Source organism: Crotalus tigris, unplaced genomic scaffold (genome assembly GCF_016545835.1).
Source record: "Crotalus tigris isolate CLP2741 ecotype Arizona unplaced genomic scaffold, ASM1654583v1 scf7180000017611.44802233496:7321179, whole genome shotgun sequence".
Lineage (NCBI taxonomy): Eukaryota > Metazoa > Chordata > Lepidosauria > Squamata > Viperidae > Crotalus > Crotalus tigris.
The window spans coordinates 1362427-1383783 of NW_024096511.1; the positions used below are offsets into that span (position 1 = coordinate 1362427).

General features: G+C 36.0%; 1 protein-coding gene across 9 annotated transcripts; it reads left to right on the forward strand.

Moving 5' to 3' along the window:
• The first annotated feature begins 881 nt into the window (after window positions 1–881).
• Window positions 882–21328, forward strand: BCLAF1 (BCL2 associated transcription factor 1). Of its 9 annotated transcripts, XR_005554294.1 has the most exons (13): window positions 882–1009; window positions 2515–2636; window positions 3901–4806; window positions 6233–6901; window positions 6998–7167; window positions 11718–11823; window positions 12376–12460; window positions 13296–13471; window positions 14551–14728; window positions 16604–16750; window positions 19717–19923; window positions 20038–20124; window positions 20735–21328. XR_005554294.1 is itself a non-coding variant. In XM_039323329.1 (12 exons), the coding sequence occupies exons 2-12, from the start codon at window positions 2533–2535 to the stop codon at window positions 20041–20043; spliced, it is 2754 nt and encodes a 917-aa protein (XP_039179263.1). In that variant the 5' UTR covers window positions 882–1009; window positions 2515–2532; the 3' UTR covers window positions 20044–21328. The 9 variants fall into 9 exon arrangements, 6 of the variants coding, with proteins under 6 accessions (XP_039179263.1, XP_039179283.1, XP_039179291.1 ...); XM_039323329.1 differs by having other exon boundaries at window positions 20038–21328; XM_039323349.1 differs by having other exon boundaries at window positions 14617–14728; window positions 20038–21328.
• The last annotated feature ends 29 nt before the right edge of the window (window positions 21329–21357 follow it).

Below are 21357 nucleotides of genomic sequence, written 5' to 3' on the forward strand. Positions count from 1 at the left end.
ATTTAATAATTCCTTCTCTGGGGCTCTGACTTCCCTCAGTGGAGAAAAGCAAGGTTTTACACCTGGGCAGGAAAAACCAAAGGTACAAGTACAGATTAGTCGAAACCTGGCTCAAAAACAGTAACTGTGAGAGGAACCTTGGAGTCCTTGTGGACAATGACTTAAAAATGAATTAGTAGTGTGCAGCGGCAGCCAAAAAAGCTAATGCAATCCTTGGTTGTATAAACAGAGGCACAGAATCAAAATCATGTGAAGTATTCGTACCGCTTTATAAAACCCTAGTAAGATCACACCTGGAATACTGCATCCAGTTTTGGTCACATTACAAAAAAGATGTGGAGACTTTGGAAAAAGTGCAAAGAAGAGCAACTAAGTTAATTAAAGGCCTGGAGACTAAAACATATAAAGAACGATTTCAGGATTTGGGAATGGCCAGTCTAGAGAAAAGAAAGACTAGGGGGGACATGACAGCAGTATTCCAATATCTGAGAGGCTGCGACAAGGAGAGGGTCAATTTATTTTCCAAAGCACCAGAAGGGAAGACAAGAAATAACGGATGAAAACTAATAAAGGAGAGAAGCATTAAGGAGAATTAAGGAGAAACTTTCTAACAGTGAGGACAATTAACCAGTGGAACAGCTTGCCTTCAGACCTTGTGGATGCTTCATCACTGGAGGTTTTTAAGAAGAGACTAGACAGCCACTTGTCTGAAATGGTATAGGGTTTCCTGCTTGAGCAAGGGGCTGGACTAGAAGACCTCCAAGGTCCCTTCCAGCTCTAGTCTGATCTTTCTAACGGCCGAGAGCAGGATAGCAACTTCCCTATCCTTTTCCGGCCGCCTTCCGGCGGCGGAAGTGACGCATTCATTTATTCTAACGTCGCAGCAAGCGTTTTCTCTATGGTTTTTCCCCTTCCTTTCCGCCCTCTCCACCTCATTTCTTTTCCTGCATCAAGGCTGGAAATGGCCGCCGAGTGGTGAGAGTCGGACGGGAGGTGTCGCCCAGAAAGGGTGAGCCAAGACTAGGCCGGGATCCGAATAGCCGATTAAGGATCGAGTCAGGGAAGGATTCAGACCCTGGTTGTGTTCATTAGTGTGCTATTTTTTTGGGGGGGGGAGGGGGGGATTCGGCCGTTACATTTTCACGCGATGGTATGTACCTCGTTTCTTCCCCTCCCCGCTCGTTGTGGCGCGCGAATCTTTCTCAGCGCGCGACGCTGCTTTCCCCTCCCACTTTTTGGTTCTCTCTCTTCCCCCCCCCTCCCCGCCGTGTGCTAAGAACGCTCTTAATTTCTCCTGTCGGGATCGCCGCCCCCATTTTCTCGCGCGAGCGAACCGCGGTGAGCCGATGTGAGGGGGGGGGGAAGGGAAGAGAAAAAGGCGAGGCGGAAGAGCTTCGGTTGCTCTTCCACGCCTTTGCCGAGGCCCGGTCAGCTGCCTTATCTCCTCCTCCTCCTCCTCCTCTCCCCTCCCCCAGTCCTTCCGTCTTCTTCCCGCTTGTTTGGGCGCGGCCAAGGCAACCTGGGCGCCGTCGCTCGCGAATATTTCGGGCCTGCCAGGAAGGGGGGAGGGAAAAAATAGCCGCCTCTTTTCAGTGTTTCTCTATTGCGGGGCCGGCGATCCCTGACCTGGTCGCCTTGTGACTGCAGCGCCTTATGTAGCGGTATCGGGAGAAGAGGTAGTAAAAGGGGATAAAACCATAAGCCATCCGTGGGTTGGCATTGAACCCCTATATGCAAAACGGACTCTCTGGTATGTTGTGCCCTTTCAAAACTTACGAATTCATTTTTTTTTTAGTAAATTCAAGAATCGTACCAAATGGCTATAAAACTGCTGCGTATTTTATTTGTATTTAAAGGACAGAACGTGTAAATCCGTAAAGGTATAAATCTCTGGATTTCTCTGAAATGTAGTAGGGAAAAATGGGCCAAAAAGTGATTTTAATTTAATGTAAGCCGTTGGAAATGAGAGAGTGTACAGATAAGAGCCGTTGAGTAAAAGATATTGTAAATATTGAGAAAGGCTGATCTGTTATCTGGGGTTCTTTCTATTGATTTTTTTCTCTTACGCTTAAAATCCCATGCTGTCAATTATTCTTAGGCATTCCATTTTGAGATTGAGTTGGAGCTATAGGAAACATTTGTGTGAGTAGTGTTAGGGTAGGGTAGAGTGTTTACTTTAATCTTAATTAAGAAACATTGGATTGGATCCAAATGTACACAGATTCGTTTTGGTTAACTGAAGAAGATGCTTGCACCTCTTCCCTCATACTAGGCCTCCCCCCCCTCCCAATATTTCACAAGGGTCATAGAATCTTGTTGACTTGGATTAAGTTGTGCAGGAGATAAGATAAAGATAAAATTGTCTTAATGGACTTTGCTTTTTAGTCTGTTTTAAGCTATGGTACACAATAAAAATGGAGATGTATGTATTATGATCTATTTAGATTAAAATACAAAATAATTTATCTCTGCTAATGATAAAATTAGGACCACATGTTATCTTCTATTGGACAGGTATAAAGTGTGGAAAACATGGGTCGCTCTAATACTAGATCCCATTCCTCAAGATCAAAGACTAGATCTCCCTCCTCTTCAAGATCCAGATCCAGATCACATTCTAGAAAAAAACGTTACAGGTACTTTGCATTTTATATGTTAACTCAGTTGCTTGATTTTTACATGCTGATTTTTGGTAAAAGTTCAAAATACTGCTTAAAATTGCACACCTTCTTTCCTTTTTTCTGTGAATCCTGTCGCTCCTTGTTGCTCTTTATTTTCTATGAGATGTTAAAATCTTCCCATTGACTCCAAGCTTCTGCTTGCTGTTAATTTGCATTTTCTCAGTTTCATATCCTTCTACCCAATTGTTTCAGATTAATTTCCCAGTTCTACATTTTCACTAAATGTTCATAGCGCAAACCATATTTGTTCCATTTTCGTAAAAGTGAGGTAGAAAGATATTGCTGCCTGTTGAACAAGCAGACAGAATAGTGGATTCTTTCTATGGGGTGTGTGTTTTTTTGATTACTGAACCCAGAATGTCTATCAAGACTCTAAAAATATGTAGAGTGCTGTATGGTTAGTGAAGTTAGCAGCGAGAACTGCTGTTGATTATGGGGGCAAGAGAGAAAATACCATAATCAAATAAGTTGCAAATAGTCCTGATGAATAGGGAGGAGGGAAGAGAGAGAGAAAAAAGGAAAAGGAGTTTAAAACAATAGTAGATATGGAATATTTAGGCCAAGGAAGTAAAACATAAAATAGTCTGCTTAATGTAGGAGATAGGGGAGGAAAACAAAGCACAGAGTTTCTCTTTTGTTGAGAAAGATACTTTCTTTCAAGTTGAAAGAACTTGACTCATCATGATGTTTAGCCAATAGCCCTGGGAAGTCTTACTTGACTGCTAAGATTATAAACTTTAATGAAATCAGCCAGGAAGGAGGAAAGCCTTAAAAAAATGTATAGTAGTTGTAGATAGTTAAGTTTGTAGATACCAATGAGTCTTTTTCCTATTGTAAACATTTTACCTATTAATCTCTGAAATGTATCATTCTCAGTTCAGGATACTAATCTGCTTTCAACAAATAGGATAGTATTACATTGTCTATAGATAATACTAGAGAAATAGTCATTGGTCTCTGTTAATTCATTATTTCATTATTTCCATCACACTCTGTCAATAAAGATAAAATATTTCTATTTGCAAATCTGGGCCAGGTGATATATTCTGGTGGTAATTCTTAACACTCTTGGAACTTGCTGTTCCAAAACATCTCTTGCCTTTCCGTATAAATTATATATTATTGTTCATACTATAAATAATTTGCTGTGGATCTTGGACAATATAATGTTCTTTGAAAATTTTGAAATTTGAAGATACTAACATGCTTTTTATCTTAGTTCTAGGTCTCGATCTAGAACATACTCACGGTCTCGCAGTAGAGATCGTGTTTATAATAGAGATTACCGCAGAGATTACAGAAATAATAGAGGAATGAGACGTCCTTATGGCTATAGAGGAAGAGGTAGAGGGTATTACCCCGGAGGTGGAGGCAGATACCACCGTGGAGGTTATAGGCCTGTCTGGAATAGAAGGCATTCTCGAAGTCCCAGACGAGGCCGCTCACGTTCCAGGAGTCCAAAAAGACGTTCAGTCTCTTCTCAAAGATCTCGAAGCAGATCACGTAGATCCTACAAATCTTCTAGATCTCCAAGATCCTCTTCATCTCGGTCTTCATCTCCATATAGCAAATCTCCAGTCTCTTCCAAAAGACGTGGGTCATCAGAAAAACAGCCGAAGAAAACTGAGGCAGCTGCTTTGCAGGACAGCCCATTAAAAAGTAAATCACAAGAAGAAGAGAAAAATACCTTCGAGCACGACCCTTCTGAGGCTTTAGATGATTTTAATAAATCGGCAGCAGCTTCAGCTGATATTTGGCCTGGTCTTTCTGCTTATGATAACAGTCCACGGTCACCTCGTAGCCCTTCTGTTGCCTCTCCACCTAGTCAGAGTTCTTCATGCTCCGATGCTCACTTACTCAGCACAATCCACTCAGCAAAAGACACCCCTCAGCATTCACATTCCATTCAGCATAGCCCTGGAAGATCTGGGTCTGGTTCCCTTGGAAATGGCTCTAGTCGTTATAGCCCTTCTCAGAATAGCCCATTACATCACATTCCTTCAAGGAGAAGCCCTGCAAAAGCAGTTGCATCACAGAATGCCGCACGTGAAGAGACTCGCATGCGCTCCTTTTATCCGGAGGCTGGGGAACAGGAAAGCGCAAAAGGAGGAAAGTTTCTGAAGAGGTGAGCAATAAAAAAGAATGGCGCTTCATTAGTCAACATAAAACATTTCTGTTATGCCGTGCAATAAAAAGTATCCGCATGTTTATTCAAAATACATTTTGGTTTTAGAATATAAACAATACTTGATGTTTATATTTCACTGAGTCAGAAATATAAATGTATTTTTTAGAATATTATAACGAATTCATAGGAAATCTGTCAACATTAAAAGTACGCTATCTATATCAGTGACCCCCCAATCTTTGAGGCACCAGGAATTGGTTCCGTGAAGAGAGGTTTTTCCGAGGACCCGAGGAAGCGTGGTTTTGCATGCTGCCTACATCCCGTGAATGGGGCTTTGCTTGTTTGTGTGGCCTGGTTTCTGCCATGCTGTGGCCCAGTGCCAGTCCACAGACCAGTGCGCTATATCACTTTGAAAAAAATTGTTTTGAGAATATTTCTGTATTTTTAGCAAATATAATATACCTTTTCTAACTTACATTATACACATTAATACCTTGTTGAGTAGTAAAATAAAGAAGAATCCTTAATAGGATTATGTGAACTCCAGTGATTTGAGAACTGATTTTTCCAGCAAACGTTGGAACATTACCTCTCAAATTCTGTCCAGTTTGGGGAATTTACTTCTGGAAATTTTCATGGTGTTCCTGAAATAATATGTTCTGGAGGGGAAATGATGTTTTGGAGCTCTCCAGAATATTCCATTCCTGAATTGCCAAAGTTTGTACATTCACACTTAAAAAGAATCATTATTATAATTTACAGTGATGTGCCATAGACCATGCATAATTTACTTTGGACTGTTAAATTTAACTGATTGCTTTGCAAGATACATTTAAAATGTTTTTCATTTATGAAGATGACAATATTTGTTTATCCTATGTATGAAATATAACAGTAAGCTATATTTGTATGCATAGCTATTCCCTTGTCCGGCTACTAAGTTAGTCAGAAAACAAGTTACACTTTTATTTAAAAAAAACCCAACTATAATAGGTCAGGGCAGCAGCAAAAGGGAAGGAGGAGTGTCTTCTATTTGTGGACTTTCTATATCTATCTGGTAGACCACGTGAGATAAAAGGCTGATCAGATGGGTTTAGTCCTCTTCCACCAAGCTATTTTCATATTCTTATGAAAAAGACTAGTGTTCCAAATGCTGCATTTGTATTGAAAGCTATGAGCTTGAATATATAATTCAAACTGTTTCTGTCTGTACAGTTTTAACTTCTCTATCAAAATTACAAAGGACTCAGAAGTAATCGAATTTGTGCAAAAACAATGTTTAGATTTTGAAATAATGCACTTTCAAAAAACTGTTTGCATGTAGAGCTGTGCTTAAACTAACATTTAATTGCATTGGTTTTGGATTTTGCGTTATTTTTCAATTGAAAATAGGTGTTATTTTCTTCTTCTTTGCTATCTACAGGTATACAGATGAAGAATCTAGGGTATACCTGCTTGATAGGAATAACACTAGAGAAAAAGATGCTCAGAAAGATAGAGGACCAGAAAAGGGGAGGACAGAGGGAGAGAGAGAGTGGGAAGACCAGGAAGCTTTGGAATATTATATGGATAAGGAGCCTGGAAAACAAAAATTTAATGAGTCAGAAGGGGAAGACACAGAAGAAACTGAAGACTATAGACAGTTCAGAAAGTCTGTTCTGGCAGATCAGGGTAAGAACTTTGCTGCATCTCATCGTAATGTTGAGGAAGAAGGCTCCAAGTACAAGTCTAAAATCTCTCTGAAGGCAAATAGAGAAGGTGATGCATTTAGAGAAGATAAGGGTTATAAAGTTAAAGAGACAACTAGCTACGTAGTTGAAAGACCTCTTTTAGTAAAAGATAAGCACAAGGAAGATGAAAAAATCTCTGAAAGAATGATGAAGAAAGAGATTCAATCACCTGAACAGGTAAAGTCTGAAAAGCTCAAAGAACTCTTTGATTATAGTCCTCCTCTACACAAGAATCTGGATATGAGAGAGAAATCTACCTTCAGAGAGGAGAGCCCACTTAGGATCAAAATGATAGCCAGTGACTCCCATCGACCTGAAGTTAAACTTAAAATGGCACCTGTGCCACTTGATGATTCAAACAGGTAATTATCCATATGTTTAATAGGTTCTCATATCCATAGAAGAACACATTTTTTCATAAATCTTATTTTCCTTTTTGTTTTTATTACGCATCTTAGACCTGCTTCCTTGACTAAAGACAGGCTGCTCGCTAGTACACTTGTCCATTCGGTCAAGAAGGAGCAAGAATTCCGATCCATCTTTGACCACATTAAGCTTCCACAAGCCAGCAAAAGCACATCGGAGTCATTTATTCAGCACATTGTGTCCTTAGTCCATCATGTAAAAGGTACATCTTGAGCTTACCGTATGAGACAAATATCACATGCTGCTAAGAAAAGAATAGTGCTATTAATTTTAGTCTGTTAAATTCAACTCTTCCACTTGATTTTTTGTACATGCTTTCCTGTTAAATAGCATTCTAGAAAAAGGATGTCAACATTTTGTAAGTATTGGAAAGCTTTATAGGAGTAGTAAAACATTACTTGATCCTTTTCTTCATAGATTCAGAAAGAAGAGCTATAGGAATTATGTAAGCAGAAGAATATAATGCAGAAATAATTAAGATTATTACCGCGTTTCTCCGAAAATAAGACTTATCCTGAAAATAAGCCCTAGTTTTAGGGTGAGGCACACACCTAAAAATCAGGCTGGGGTGGGAGTGTGGAACTGCCCCCACGCCTCGCCAGTCCAATTTTTCTGCAACGTCTCCAGGTCTGCATTTTGCAGTCAGAGGCCTTTCTGGAAGGCCACTGAAGCCGAGAACCAAGCTATGGATTCAATCCGTAGCTAGGTTCTGCAAGGCTCTGCAGCGGAGAATCAAGCTGTAGATTGAATCCATAGTTCAGTTCTCACCTGCACAGGCCTTCTGGAAAGGTCTCTGACTGCGAAATGCAGGCCGGAGCTACATTCTCAGTTGCAGAATGAAGTTGCTCCTTTGGCCACAGAAGAAGCGGGCCAGTTGGGTAGAGCTGTTGGTGCTGGAGGTGAGTGGAAAAGACATTCTCCATCCCCCCCCCCAAATAAGACCTGGTGCCTCTGTTGGAGGCAAAAAAAAAGTAAGACTGGGTCTTATTTTCGGGGAAATACGGTAGTTACAGTAGAGAACAAAGAACAAGTTACTGATTGTAATGCTAAACAGATGTATATTGTCAAATTAAGACTTGCATTTTATGTCATGATACCATCAAATTGGATAGTATGTTAATTAAATAACTTTGCATTGATATCGGGACAAGTTTGGATTTCACATGACAACTCGTATAAAGTTGCGCTTCAAAATAGGAAGGTTTGAGAATACAAGACTAACAGCAACATATAAATCCAAGGAACAAGTAGTGTGACGCTCATTTGCAAATAACGCCCTTTTGGAAGTGCCAAATGAATGAAACTATTTAAATAAAACAATCCTTTTGCTTCTCACGAAAGCTTTAATGGAGGGCATATACTTAAAAGATAAGATGCCACTTTGGAATTCCAAAAATCACTAATAGATTACTTACCGGATCATCACACACAATAAAGAGAATGGTAATTAGGCAATATTAATGCAGTGGGCATCTTGGTCTTTGGATAAAAGCACTTTAATTTTTATTTTACAGTACAATGAACTAATATTTGCATTTCAGTTTATTTGATTCAAAGAAATATCTAAGTGGTATTTGTTTACGTTGCCAAGAATTTACATCCTAATTTAAGAAAATATGGGCATAATTTGGACTGTGGAAATGGATAGGCTTACACTGAAAATAAAATGGAAAGAAGATACAGAACACTTTCAAACATGGGATATTTTTTACAAATGGCTAGAAAAACGGAGTAGAGAGTAGGAATGGGAGTTGTATTGTTATAAATGTAAAATAGGTGGACCCAGACAACACGATGTTTACTAAGCACTAAAGATTTGTAACTATAAAAATTATTAAAATATTTAAGAAAAAGAAAATATGCACTAAAATGAAACTAGATCATTTGTAATTTTCTTCTTAACATTATTCCTTCTATGGGAGCTAAAATATTGCAGTTTGATGATCAAGTCCAAGAGTTCCCTTAAAATTTAACAGAACAAGCTAAAACTAGAGTATTATGTAGAAAACAATGTATTTGCATATCGTAGACTTTCCTAGCTTAGTACTCTACATTTATTTTGAGAGATAAGTCTTTACTGGAGGATACGCCTTGGTGAAAAAAGCTGACTTTGTGTTATGTGTAAAAAACAGGAACAAACTACTAGACTAAAACTGGAAGCCTTTAGTTTTGATTACAAATAGAGAAGGTGGCGGAAAGTACTGGAGAACTTGTATACAGCATGCCAGCCTGTAAATTAACATGACCTTACAGGCAGAGTCATTAATTAATTAACTCTGTTCTGTTTTAGAGGATTGACGGAACATTATTTCCAGGAGTAATTGGGAGCATATAATTATATACCTAAAATATATCAAAATGTATTTTATACATACACATACATTGGTTTTCAATTATAGAAATTGCTTTAGTTCCCTTAGAATAGGCAAGGAAGTAACATACATATGTAGCTTATGTTGAACTGTTTGCCTACCTTTCTCAACGTTAGCTTCATTTACTGCGATACTACCACCTCAAAATCTTTTATATAAATTACTATCTAAACCTGGAACTGTGTAATGGAAATTGTTTGCTGCCTTGTTACATTTTTTCCCTTATTATAGCATTCCAGTTCAGAAACGAGCATTATTCAGATGTAATAGAATACTGTAGGGAAGTCATCATAATTGAACATAATGCAGGAAATCCAATTTAAACAGATGCTATATTCATATTCATTAATTATATCTGATAATTTGAATACTCATCTTGACATTGGATTATGCCATTCAATTCTGCATAGGTAACAATATGGTCATATATTTTTCCTATGTATTTTATATTGCTCATTCTGATGGAGCATTTAATATTATCAGGTAAAGAAAAATCTTGAAAATGTGAAAATGCTTATGAAGTGTGTACAAATTTATTGATGAAAATCCCAACAGTCCTGTAATTTTTTTTTGTCTAAAGTTACAATCTTTGAAAAGAAAACACATTTGCTTCTTAAAGATGTCACAATATCATATTTTACTGTTCTGACTTTAAAGTTATTAATTGTTTAATAAAGAAATAGTAGGCAACTTTTTAAAACTTATTTACAATAAAAATTACCTTGGGTTATTAGAAAGCTTTGTTTAACAAATACATAATTTTGAATCCAGATTTTGCCACTGTTGGCAGGAGCATTTCTTGTGAAGCTGCATGTTCAGAAGCTGTGAAAAACTTTGGAGGATTTACAATGTTTTAGAACAGACATGTCAAACTCGCGACGTCACATGACGTTGTGCAACGTATTGGAGCTTTTCCCCCATTGCCAGCAATGGGGTGGGCACGGTTTTGTCATGAGGTGTCTGGTCCACGGGCCGGCAGTTTGACACCCCTGTTTTAGAACCTCATACCAAATTTTAGACACTTCTCCCTGAAATACATTTACCTAGAAAAATTGGAAAGCTAAATGCTTTACATTACTCAAAAAAGCTATATTTTCATATTTTATTAAGACTGAAAAAGACTTATGAGGTTATAAAATCCGGTGAGAATGCTTGCCAAAGAAATTATTTAAGTTGAATGTTTTCAATTAGTATATCAAATATTTACACATACCTTGTTTTAACTACTGGTCTTTGGCCAGTGTATTAATATGTCTCCATCACAGTTTGCTTCCCAAGGTTATTTAAATCTTTCTGCACTCAGTAAAAGGAATCTGTGGATCACATTTTGGTAAAAATGTAGTAATTTTACATTATTGGTGCAATGCAGCTACACTGAACAGCTCTTCTCTTACATAGAGCTGAAAATGCCCAGTGATGTTTTCTTTTTCATTGCAACTAGGTCCTGGAATGTGTTTTGAAATGGCAAAATCCATATTACAAAAGTAAAATAGCTGTTGAAAGATAACAGATGCACAAACAGGCAAAGTTGAACCTTCTATCTTCCTGGCAAAAATGGCACAAAAACTGAATTGCTAGCTCAAATTCCTGTGTTTGATGGAATTATGATTGAGGCACTACCCTTGTAGTGGCCATATCAAGTTTTAATGATTGGTTTTGAGAGATGTGCTGGATGTTGGGCGGTAAGTTGATACAGATGTACATTGACCTGTTAAGCAGATAGTTTACTTTATTTGTAACATTTCATAGTCCTTTTTAATTTACACATGTACGATTTTACATTTGAACACATCTGTTGAACTGGTCTTTCAGAATGTAGTGTGCGTGTTATCAATTTATTGGTCTCGGTTAAGACAAGAAACTTTATGCTGTCAAGTTTGCCAGAATGCCAGATGTTAAAATCTAAAAGTGTTACCTTGGTGTTAATTTTTTTAAAAAAAGAAATTGTGATCTTTAAAAGAAATTGACTTGTGAAACTTCATTTTATGTATGTCTTTTGGAGAATAAATCCAACTGACTTCAAGAGGGTTTATTCTTACAGCAGTATGCATAGGATGATGTTATTTTAAAAATTGCAATATATGACAATGCTCCGTCTAATACTGTAATATTTCTCTCATAATGTATTTGACTCCTGTGGGTAAACAAGATGCACACTATAAACTTTGACTGCTTTTTTAAATAAAAAAAGTGAACATTCGGTTTATAATGGCACAAGTAGCACAGATGTGCAAGGAATTTCTAAACGTGATTATTACAAACAGATGGGCCAAATGTTTGTTACTTATATTACGAAGTCCCTGGCTTTTCTGCATTCTCACTTGATGTGTTATGTAGATATGTTTTGGTAAATTAGTACTTATCCTCTGAAATTCTACAGAACAATATTTCAAATCAGCTGGAATGACCCTAAGTGAGAGATTCACTGCTTATCAGAAGGCTACTGAAGAACATAGCACCCGGCAAAAGAGTCCTGAAATACACAGGTAAGGCATTGTGTTATTGTTTAGTGTTAGCGACACTCACTTTTCTAATGATGCTTACACTGATAAAAAGCACCCTGTTTCTTGAATATAGAATATGAATAGAAGTTCCTGAGTAAAACTGCTGTATCTGTTGTGATACATGAGATTTTATAATAAAGGTAAGTATCTGTGAAATGTATATTCATCAGTTCTTTTTTTCCATTCCATTTAAGTGGAAACTCATTTAAAATTGAAGAAAGTATTAAGTTATGTCTGGGATTTAAAAAAATTGTTGAGTGCATTTTTAATGTAAAAGTTTATTTACATTTTCTGGAAAAAATGGCCAGATGTATTCGCATACAAAGAATATTGTGTATTGTATGGTTTTTCAATACTGCAGTTGGATTCTTGAATTGTGTGGGTGTTGATTTGTTTACATATATGTGTGGCATCTTTAGAGTGGCATATTAACATCTTAATGGTTAGTTTTAATCACTTCTTTTTGTTTTCAATTTTCCTTTTGGCAATTCTGAATGTAGTCCTAATAATTACTTTTGAAAATCTTGCATTTAGAAGGATTGACATCTCTCCAAGTGCCCTGAGGAAGCATACCCGTTTATCAGGAGAAGAGAGAACCTTTAAAGAAGAAATTCAGAAAGTAGGTTCTAAATTGATACACTTTTTTAAGTAAAAGCATCCTACATAGTCCAGATCTAAGTATCCTTAATAAGCTACTTTATAGCTTACTATTCTAGGTGATACCAAGCTTGACCTATTCATCATTTTTTAAGGATAAGTCAGTTTTGAATTATGAGACATGAACATGAAAAGGTAATTTTAATCAGTGTTCTCACAAAATAAAGGTCATTACTTTCTAACGTGTCCCATGAAATAACTGAATTAAACAAGACTATTTTAGTAATAACATTAATAAATTATGCTGGCATTTCATTCCCATGCAACATTTGGAAATGTTTTTTGTTTCAATTTTTTTTTAAATTAAATTATTTACAGTCTAATGTAGGGAACTTTTATTTCTGTGCAAAAGTATCATGTTCTATATAGAAAAGTATTGTTAGGAGGTTTAACCTTCTAGGAAAATGGCAAGATAAAAACCGAACAACAGTTTATTTAACAGTTTATTATAATTGTCTTTTGAATCAAGTCTCATTTCCGGTGATTCCATGAACAAGTCCCTGCAGTTTTCTTGGAAGTGCCATCTTCCTAAAACTGACTGCCCAAAGTCATTCAGATGGATTTTGTGCGTAAAACAGTACTAAAACTCATAGCATCTTGACTTCTAATCCAGCATCTTTAACCTCTACACTCTATTGCCTTCCTTCTATGTAGAATAATTTTGTTATAAGCAAAATTTATTGTGTTTAGTGGAGTTTTCAAGAAAGTATGCATAAGGCTATAAACACAAAAAATTCATCACATGTATTTCAGCATTTGTAATTGTAAAATATTTCAATGAAATGGTTTTGACCTAGGGAGATAAAAAATTAAAGTGCGATTCTGCTGATCTTCGACATGACATCGATCGTCGTAGAAAAGAACGAAGTAAAGAACGAGGAGACTCTAAAGGTTCCAGGGAATCCAGTGGATCAAGAAAGCAAGAGAAAGTTCCAAAAGATTACAAGGATTATAAAACTTTCAAAGATGATAGGTAAAAAAGTATGATTTTGTAATTAATGTTTAAAGTCTTAATTATGTAATTGTAAGCTTAATTGCTTTCAGTTTTCCCTTTACAATGGCACGTCTAAATGTAAACAATTAAAATTATTTGTTTTACAGCAAAAATGTATTTGTCTTTTACACGGCTTATGGTGGATGAGGACAAAAACTTTGGAATAGCAAGCTAACACTGAAAAAAAATGACAAATTAATCTGTCCTATTATCCAGGCTACATCAGGAGTTGGACTTCAATGCAGTACATTTCTGTAAACAGTTTGTGTAAGAACTTTGGTTCGTTATGCTTGATTCCGCACTTTTTCAACTCATAACACCCAGATTATGAGAATTTAACTGAAATTTAAATTTAACTTGGGCAGGGGGAGGGTTGGCAAGAGGAATTGCTTTTTCTCAAAACTTATAATATGAAATTATACAGGTTAGTAGTTTAGGAGCAACTTAATTCTATGTACAATACGGTGGTAATACTGGAAATAACTCTTTTATGCTTTTGTATTTGGTATTAATATTAGAAGTCTATGGTCAAATCAATGCCAAATGTATTTCCTATTGGAATATTGAATATGAATATTTTATGTCCTCATTCGTATACTATATATATATTAATATTATTAAATCACTGATTTACTTGTACTTTCTATTTACTTCTCCTTCACTGATGTCCACATAGTTGTCAATTAGTGATTAGTTCTGCATCTTGTGGCAACATATAGTTAAAAGATAGTATCAATTTTTATTGATATTTTAGGTATTAAAGTAGATGGAACTAGGCAAAAGCTTAGCAACTTTACTTTTAGTCATTTCCCCCCGGCTATTGCTGCGATTGTGTGAAAGCATGCATTTAAATGTAGCTTTTACTGGCTAATTAGCTTTTTTTTTATTAATAACACGCTAATGAGCCACAGCTGTTAAAATTATAGATGGAAGCTGGATGGAGTAATAATGTTCCACATTAGCTTCAAAACAAGAACAGAGGAGAACTTCTAAGAATACACAAAACACATCCAATACGTAGGGCACAACAGCAAATAGTATGGTTTCTTATTTTTCAGTAAGCAAAAAAGAGAACAAGACCATTCTCGATCTTCCTCAACTTCCTCCCCATCTTCCTCATCCAGTTCCCGAGAAGAAAAGGACTGCAAGAAAGAAAGAGACGAAGAACTTAAACCCCATCATGACCAGAAAGAATATCCAGGTTTTACAGGAGTTGGAAGACCCAGAGGCACATTTGTAAGTTTCATTCTGTGCGTTTATTTTTAACTGTAATTTATAACCATTGAATTAAAATATCCAGTGTACAGTTGAAGTGTGGGAATGCAATTAGAAATGTTCATGTTGAAGTGTAACTTGCAGCAAGATGTGTTTATATAAATTATAGGAAAATACTACTACATTAGTTCAGCATAAAATGAAAAATATGCAAGAGCGTCTTATTGTACCTATATTATTATACTACCTAGGTAAATTGTTGCTTTAAATATTCACAAATGTTTGTGCGCTGGTTTAAAGCCAAAGCATCATTAATTATTCTCTCTTCTTTTTGATTTCTTGCATCTATTTATAATAATTTATTTATAGGCATTTTCTCTTAATTTGTTCTTCAGGTTTGACACTGATTTCCTTCTTTTTTTAAATATTAAATCTGTGTATTGGCAGTTGGCCTTAGTATTACCTTATATCAACGTAAAACAGAACAGCTAATGGCAAATGCAATTTACTGAAATTTGGTGACAGTTTTTGAAAACTGCTATATGTAATTTTATAGGCTTTTTTAGTTAATTAGAAACATGTTAGTTAATTATTAGAATTAACAGCTGCTCAGTGGATATCAAAATTGCATTTGAACTAATTGAACTAATACTGTTATTTGAACTAATTATTTTTCTCAAATAGTTTCTTAGAAAGTATTAGTTAATTAAGTACCGGTATACTGGATCTTTTAGCTTCTTTTTTCCCTTTTTGTTTTTTCTGTTGAGCAGACTCAGTATTATTATGTATCAGTGATGACGAACCTTTTAGAGACCGGGTGCCCAAACTGCAACCCAAAACCCACTTATGCATCGTCGAGTGCCGGGTGGGTGTGGCCCATTGGCTGGGTGTGGCCCATTGGCTGGGCGTGGCTGCAGTGGTAACGGCAGACTGGGTGGGACTAAAAAGTTCAATCAATCAATTCTAACTTTGCAAGATCCTTTTTTCCCGCGAGAAGTTGAAATTGACTGATTGAACCTTTTTTTTTTTTTTTTGCACATGGCGGAGGCCGAAAGCTAAAAGGTTTTATAAAACCTAGTTGAAGGCCTAGGACTGGGGTGACGACACGCATACCCACAGAGAGGGCTCTGAGTGCCGCCTCTGGCACCCGTGCCATAGGTTCGCCACCACTATTATATATTGTACATTGTGGCTCTACAGTAACTCCCATTTTCTTCATTTTTCAAACCTGAGCCTTTTATCTGTATTTTAGGAAAACTGGTGGGGCTGGCAAACATGGCAGAATTGGTAAACCATTTAATCTTGCAGTGGGAATGTCCTCACATGGTCTTCCCTTTAGCCTTTAGACAATTAAAGAAGAGGGAGATGTTATTTTCGGATTCTATGTTCTCTCTACTGCCTCTCCCAATTTTGGCACTCTGTGAATTTAACAGTGCTGGCTAGAGCATTCTGGGATGTGACCCATATATTTAGAGGATGTCTGTTGGGAAAGATTTCCCGAGTGCAACTGCCTGCAGTTTTTCCAGTTGCAATCAGCAATTTGGGGAAAGGGTGAAGTGAAAATGAATTACTGGAAATCACTTCTCTTATTCAACCAGGAAAAAAGGCTTCTCTCTATGTGGGGAAGCTGTTGCTACATCTAGTTATTAACTATTGTACACACAAATCCAGTTTTTAAAATCTGGACTTTTCCATAAATCAATACTACACATAAATGCTATTGTGCAACAATGAACCTTTATATTAAAGGAGGTGTACGTAGCTTTGTATTAATTTTGAAATAATTTCATTTTATGTGGTGTTAACAGACACTTTAGTTAATGCAATAATCATTTATTGCTGTGTGTGAATTAAATATATTTATTATTTAAATACATACATGCTTTGGTTAATCAGTTTCGAATAAGAGGCAGAGGAAGAGCCAGAGGCGTGTTTGCTGGAACAAATACTGGTCCTAGCAATTCAAACACTGCTTTTCAAAAGAGACCAAAAGAGGAAGAATGGGATCCTGAATATACTCCAAAAAGCAAGAAATACTTCTTGGTGGGTGTCATATTATATGCATGCATCTTTTCTAAAGTCTTATTTTATAGCAGCGATATCTAAAACTATTTCTGTTATTTCAAGAATCTCCACTGAGTCCTCTACAGTGAACATCTGTATTTGTATTTGCTTTTACATACGTCTACATAGTCTAATGAAAGAAGTTCTTCTGCACCATTTCTAGCTAGTCAGTCAGCAACAGGAGAGAAAAAAATCTAGCCTGTGCAGACTACATTGTGCAATTATGGATTTTCTTCAACAGATTGCATTCTGTTGTCTGTAAGTGAAGGTCTAGGCTGTCCTTAAAGCCAAGGAAAAGCCAGATAATATAATAATATCTCAATTGCTCTGAGTTGACTGAGATAATGCTATCTTGTAACTTTGTATAATGGTGTTTGTGGTTGTGATATCAAAGTAATTATTAAATAATGATGATGTGGAGTGTGTAACTGCTTTTCAAAGAAATTTTCTAATGCTTAATTTTTTTCACTGTAAATTTTTTTCCTTCATTTTCACATCATATATTTTCCCTTTCATGAGTAACTAATGTTTCTCAGTGAATTACAGGTGGGTACACAAGCACTCTTTCAGTGGATATTATATTTTCTATTGCTCTAATGTGTATTAAACTAATATGTGTATTTGGAAAAAACAGGATTTTGATCAGGTGTGACTTTTCACCCACTGGAGGCACTGTTACGAGGATGAACATTTAAAAAAAAATTAATTCTAATACTTTCTATTTATTTTGTTAAAGACAGACTTAACACCTTCAGAAAATAAAATGCTATCCAGGTCAGAAATAAAATGTTCTTTATAATATTTAGAAAAGATATTACTGCCTATTGTCTCTCTCTCTCTTCTGTGGTCTACTCCAAGCCAGATATAGATTGGGTTGAATCGAAGAAGTATCAAATAGACTTGATAACCTTGAAGCTAGCTGTCTTGACAATAATGAAAAAAGGGATACTTCTGTTTCTATATTAGCCAAGACCCTCTGATGATTTTTCCTCCTTTCTTTATATTTTCTCCAGTTTGATACTTTTTCCATAATGAAGGGTAATAACCATCCATATGATGTTTTAAATGATACAACCCAAGAATAATACTGGCATCATATCCTGGAAAAGTGTTGCTCCTAGTTATTGAAGAGCGAATTAAGTATTCCTGCTTCACAATAGAATTGAGAACGCTCCCTGCCTACAGTTCCTTTTTATGGGTTTGTGTAATATTTAACAAGTGTTGGGACGTGCATAAATATGCAAGATAGCTGTTTAGATGATTATCTTAGATGTAAAACAAATGAAATATATACACTACAAATGGATATTGCAAAAAAGTGAAGTGATTCTTCTAGGATCAATCAGCCATGTCCTCCTCCATGATAGTTATTCTATTTCCTGTTTGTTTTTTACTTTTCAGTCGATGTTACATGGTTGCAGAATGTATTTGGTCGTTATCAGTTTGGGTAGTAGATTCTTTTGGAGAAATTGTTTTTAACACTGTTTTACTTTTAAGATTATTTGAGATTCTGCCAACTTATATATTATTTATTTAATATGCTGCCTGTCTCACTATCCAAAGCGATTCCATATCTTCTAGTATCTTGTATCTTCCAGTACTTCCCTCTTTATACATGTTATATTTTGGGTAACAAACCGCAGCAATTATTTCTATTCATTATGAGGGAATTAAACTGTAGGGATATTTCGGATTTTGCCATTTTCTTTCTATTCCCCCCCCCCTTTTAACCATCTCATCTAATAAAGAATTCTGAGTAACTTAAAAATTACTGTTATTTTGGTTGGGTTTAATAATAATTGAGAGAGCCAGTTTAGTGTAGTTGTTAGGGCATCAAATCAGAAGACTTCTAGTCTTGCCTTAGGCATAAAGCCAGCTGGGTGATCTTGGAGTAGTCACTTTCTCAGCCCTAGCAAGGAGGCAAAGGCAAATCACTTGGGGGCGAAGGGAACCTTGCCAAAAAAACTGCAGGGACTTGTTCAGGCTCTCTCTGAGAATCAAACGTGATTGAACAGAAGAAAAATAATAATTGGAGACGCTCATTTTTTGTGTAGTTCTTTAAATTTGTTATGTGTTATTTCTAAAATTGTTTTTTCAGTGGACCTATTTTATTTTTTGCACTCCATAAACTATAAACCAGATAGTTAAGGCGCAGAACACAACATAGAATATGTTACAGAACATAAAACATAATATTAACTCAAGCTGTTAGAAATGTGTATAAAGAAAGATTAAGAAACTAAATGTGCTACATTTAAACTCATGGGCATAAAGTTGTCAGTTTCCCACTGGGTGAGTAGGTTGAAGTGCAATGAAATAATAGGTGTCTTTCATACAGCTGGCAAACATACAAAAAGAGAAAGAAAGAGAAAAGAAATGGCGAGAGTGCAGAGAATTGGGAGACAAGAGCATCTTAGTGAAACCTAGGGTGATTCAACTAAATTGAACGTACTTTGTCAAACAAGTCCTTGGGGTACTTTGATGACACTGCTTAGCTTGGTGGAGAGCATGATACCAACTGGGAAATTCCAGGGGCCGTATGCCTTGCCCTCCATGCTTCCCAGAATTTATATCTTTGCTTAGAATTTTAAATATAAACAGGGCAAACTTATTGTTTTTTTGTATCTTACCAAAGTATTGATTCATTAAAAAAAAGTAACTCTTAGTTCAGTGATAGAAGAGCACGTGTCATATATATTTTTGCACTAACTTCAGGTTGGAGAGATGTGTCTTTGAACTTGGAATCCTGATTAACAAAATATAATGTATTGGAATAGCTTGACTAATGGTTGAACCTGGCATATATGTTACCTTTTTATTGTTAAGAATAGTAGGATCAAAGAATTCAACCAACCACAGTAAATAATTAAACTGATGATAAATATAACTCTTTTTAGTGCTGCTTAGGTTCTCCATTTTCTTTAACTGAATTCCATTTACTCTAGCATGATGACAGAGATGATGGTGTTGATTACTGGGCTAAAAGAGGAAGAGGACGTGGTATTTTTCAGCGTGGCAGAGGAAGATTCAACTTCAAAAAATCAGGTAGCAGTCCAAAATGGACGCATGATAAATACCAAGGCGATGGGCTTGTAGAAGATGAAGAAGAAACAATGGAAAATGAAGACAAGGAGAGACGTAAAGAAGAAAAGGTATGTATTGTGCTGTATCAGTTAGGTTTTTTGGTTTTTGTATTGTTAGTTGAATTTTAAATAGGCTAAATACTGTATCGTAATTGTGCATATATTTAAATCTTTTTTATACAGGAATAATAACTCTGAAGATCAGTTGCAGCTGAAAAAAATACTTGCTATCTGCGCAGCATTTTTAATATGACTTGTCATCAAATGAATGTAAGCATTTTACTTAAATTTTACTGTTGGAGAGTAGTTTAGTTTTGGTTTTGTTTCTGTTTTAATCCTTTGGTAATCTCACTAGTAATTGTTGAAGATTATACAAAGCAAGTAGTAAAGGTATGATACTATTTGTCATGATCAACTTTTTAAAATGTGTACTGTTATACACTGTGTAATTTTGCTTTGTCCAAAAGATCTGATTTTAAACAGAGTTGTACTTCATTATCCCCTCCACAGCTATGTTTCATTACAAAATAAAACTTAGGTCTGCGCATTTAGATATTGAGGCAGCATTTTAAAATAAATCTGTACTAAATCTTGGAGCTAATAATTTCCTGGAGCTTTTTGTTTGTGTGGCTTATATTTAAATTGCAAGATTGTATAATCTGGAGTGGGGGGGGCTGATATTTTGTTTAATTCAGCCACTTAAGTAATTGTGGCAGCATGTAAACAGCACTGCAAGGCTAAAATTCTGCAATGAGTTTTCACAAGGCTTGTCCTTGGATAGGTTTGAGAACTAGAGTATCCCAGTAAAATGAGTGTGAGTAGGAGGTTATAAAAGTAATTTGGGGATCTTATTAATTTTCTCATACATTCACATTTCTAGAAAACGATGGGCGTTCTCTTCTGAACAAATCTAGATCTGACAAGTAGAGCTGTAGCTTAACAGGTGCTACGTTTCTCCGTCCACATAATCTTACTTCTAATGGGGAAATGCTTCATCTATTTGTGTAACAGCACTAAAAGTAGTTTGACCTTCTGCATATTCTATTCTTGTGAGAAGACCTATCCTACATTCCAAACCTTTAGGCGTACAGCAGAAAGAGGTAAATTGTAGTGAAAAGTTACCTTTAACACAAGCATGTTTGAGTGTATTGTTTCAGTGTTTATATGCCTAATAGACATAGTCTTATGTAAAACACAGGATGCTATTCATTTATAAAATTTAAACTGTATATAATGAATGTGAAATGGAGTTATTATGCAAGAGCATTAGATGAAGTTTCATTGGCATCTGTTGAAAAATATTGGCCACAAATTTACGGCAATACTGATTCAGCTATTATCGCATCAACATTTTCCCCAATTTGTAAAATAATATTTCTGTGGGTTTTCTTTAGAAAAATAACCTAAACTATGGGATATTTCAGTTGTGTTTTCAGTCCTCAGTGGAATAAAGATGTGAAAATTTAAAAGGAAATGAGCTTGTTATTACAGTTGAATATTACA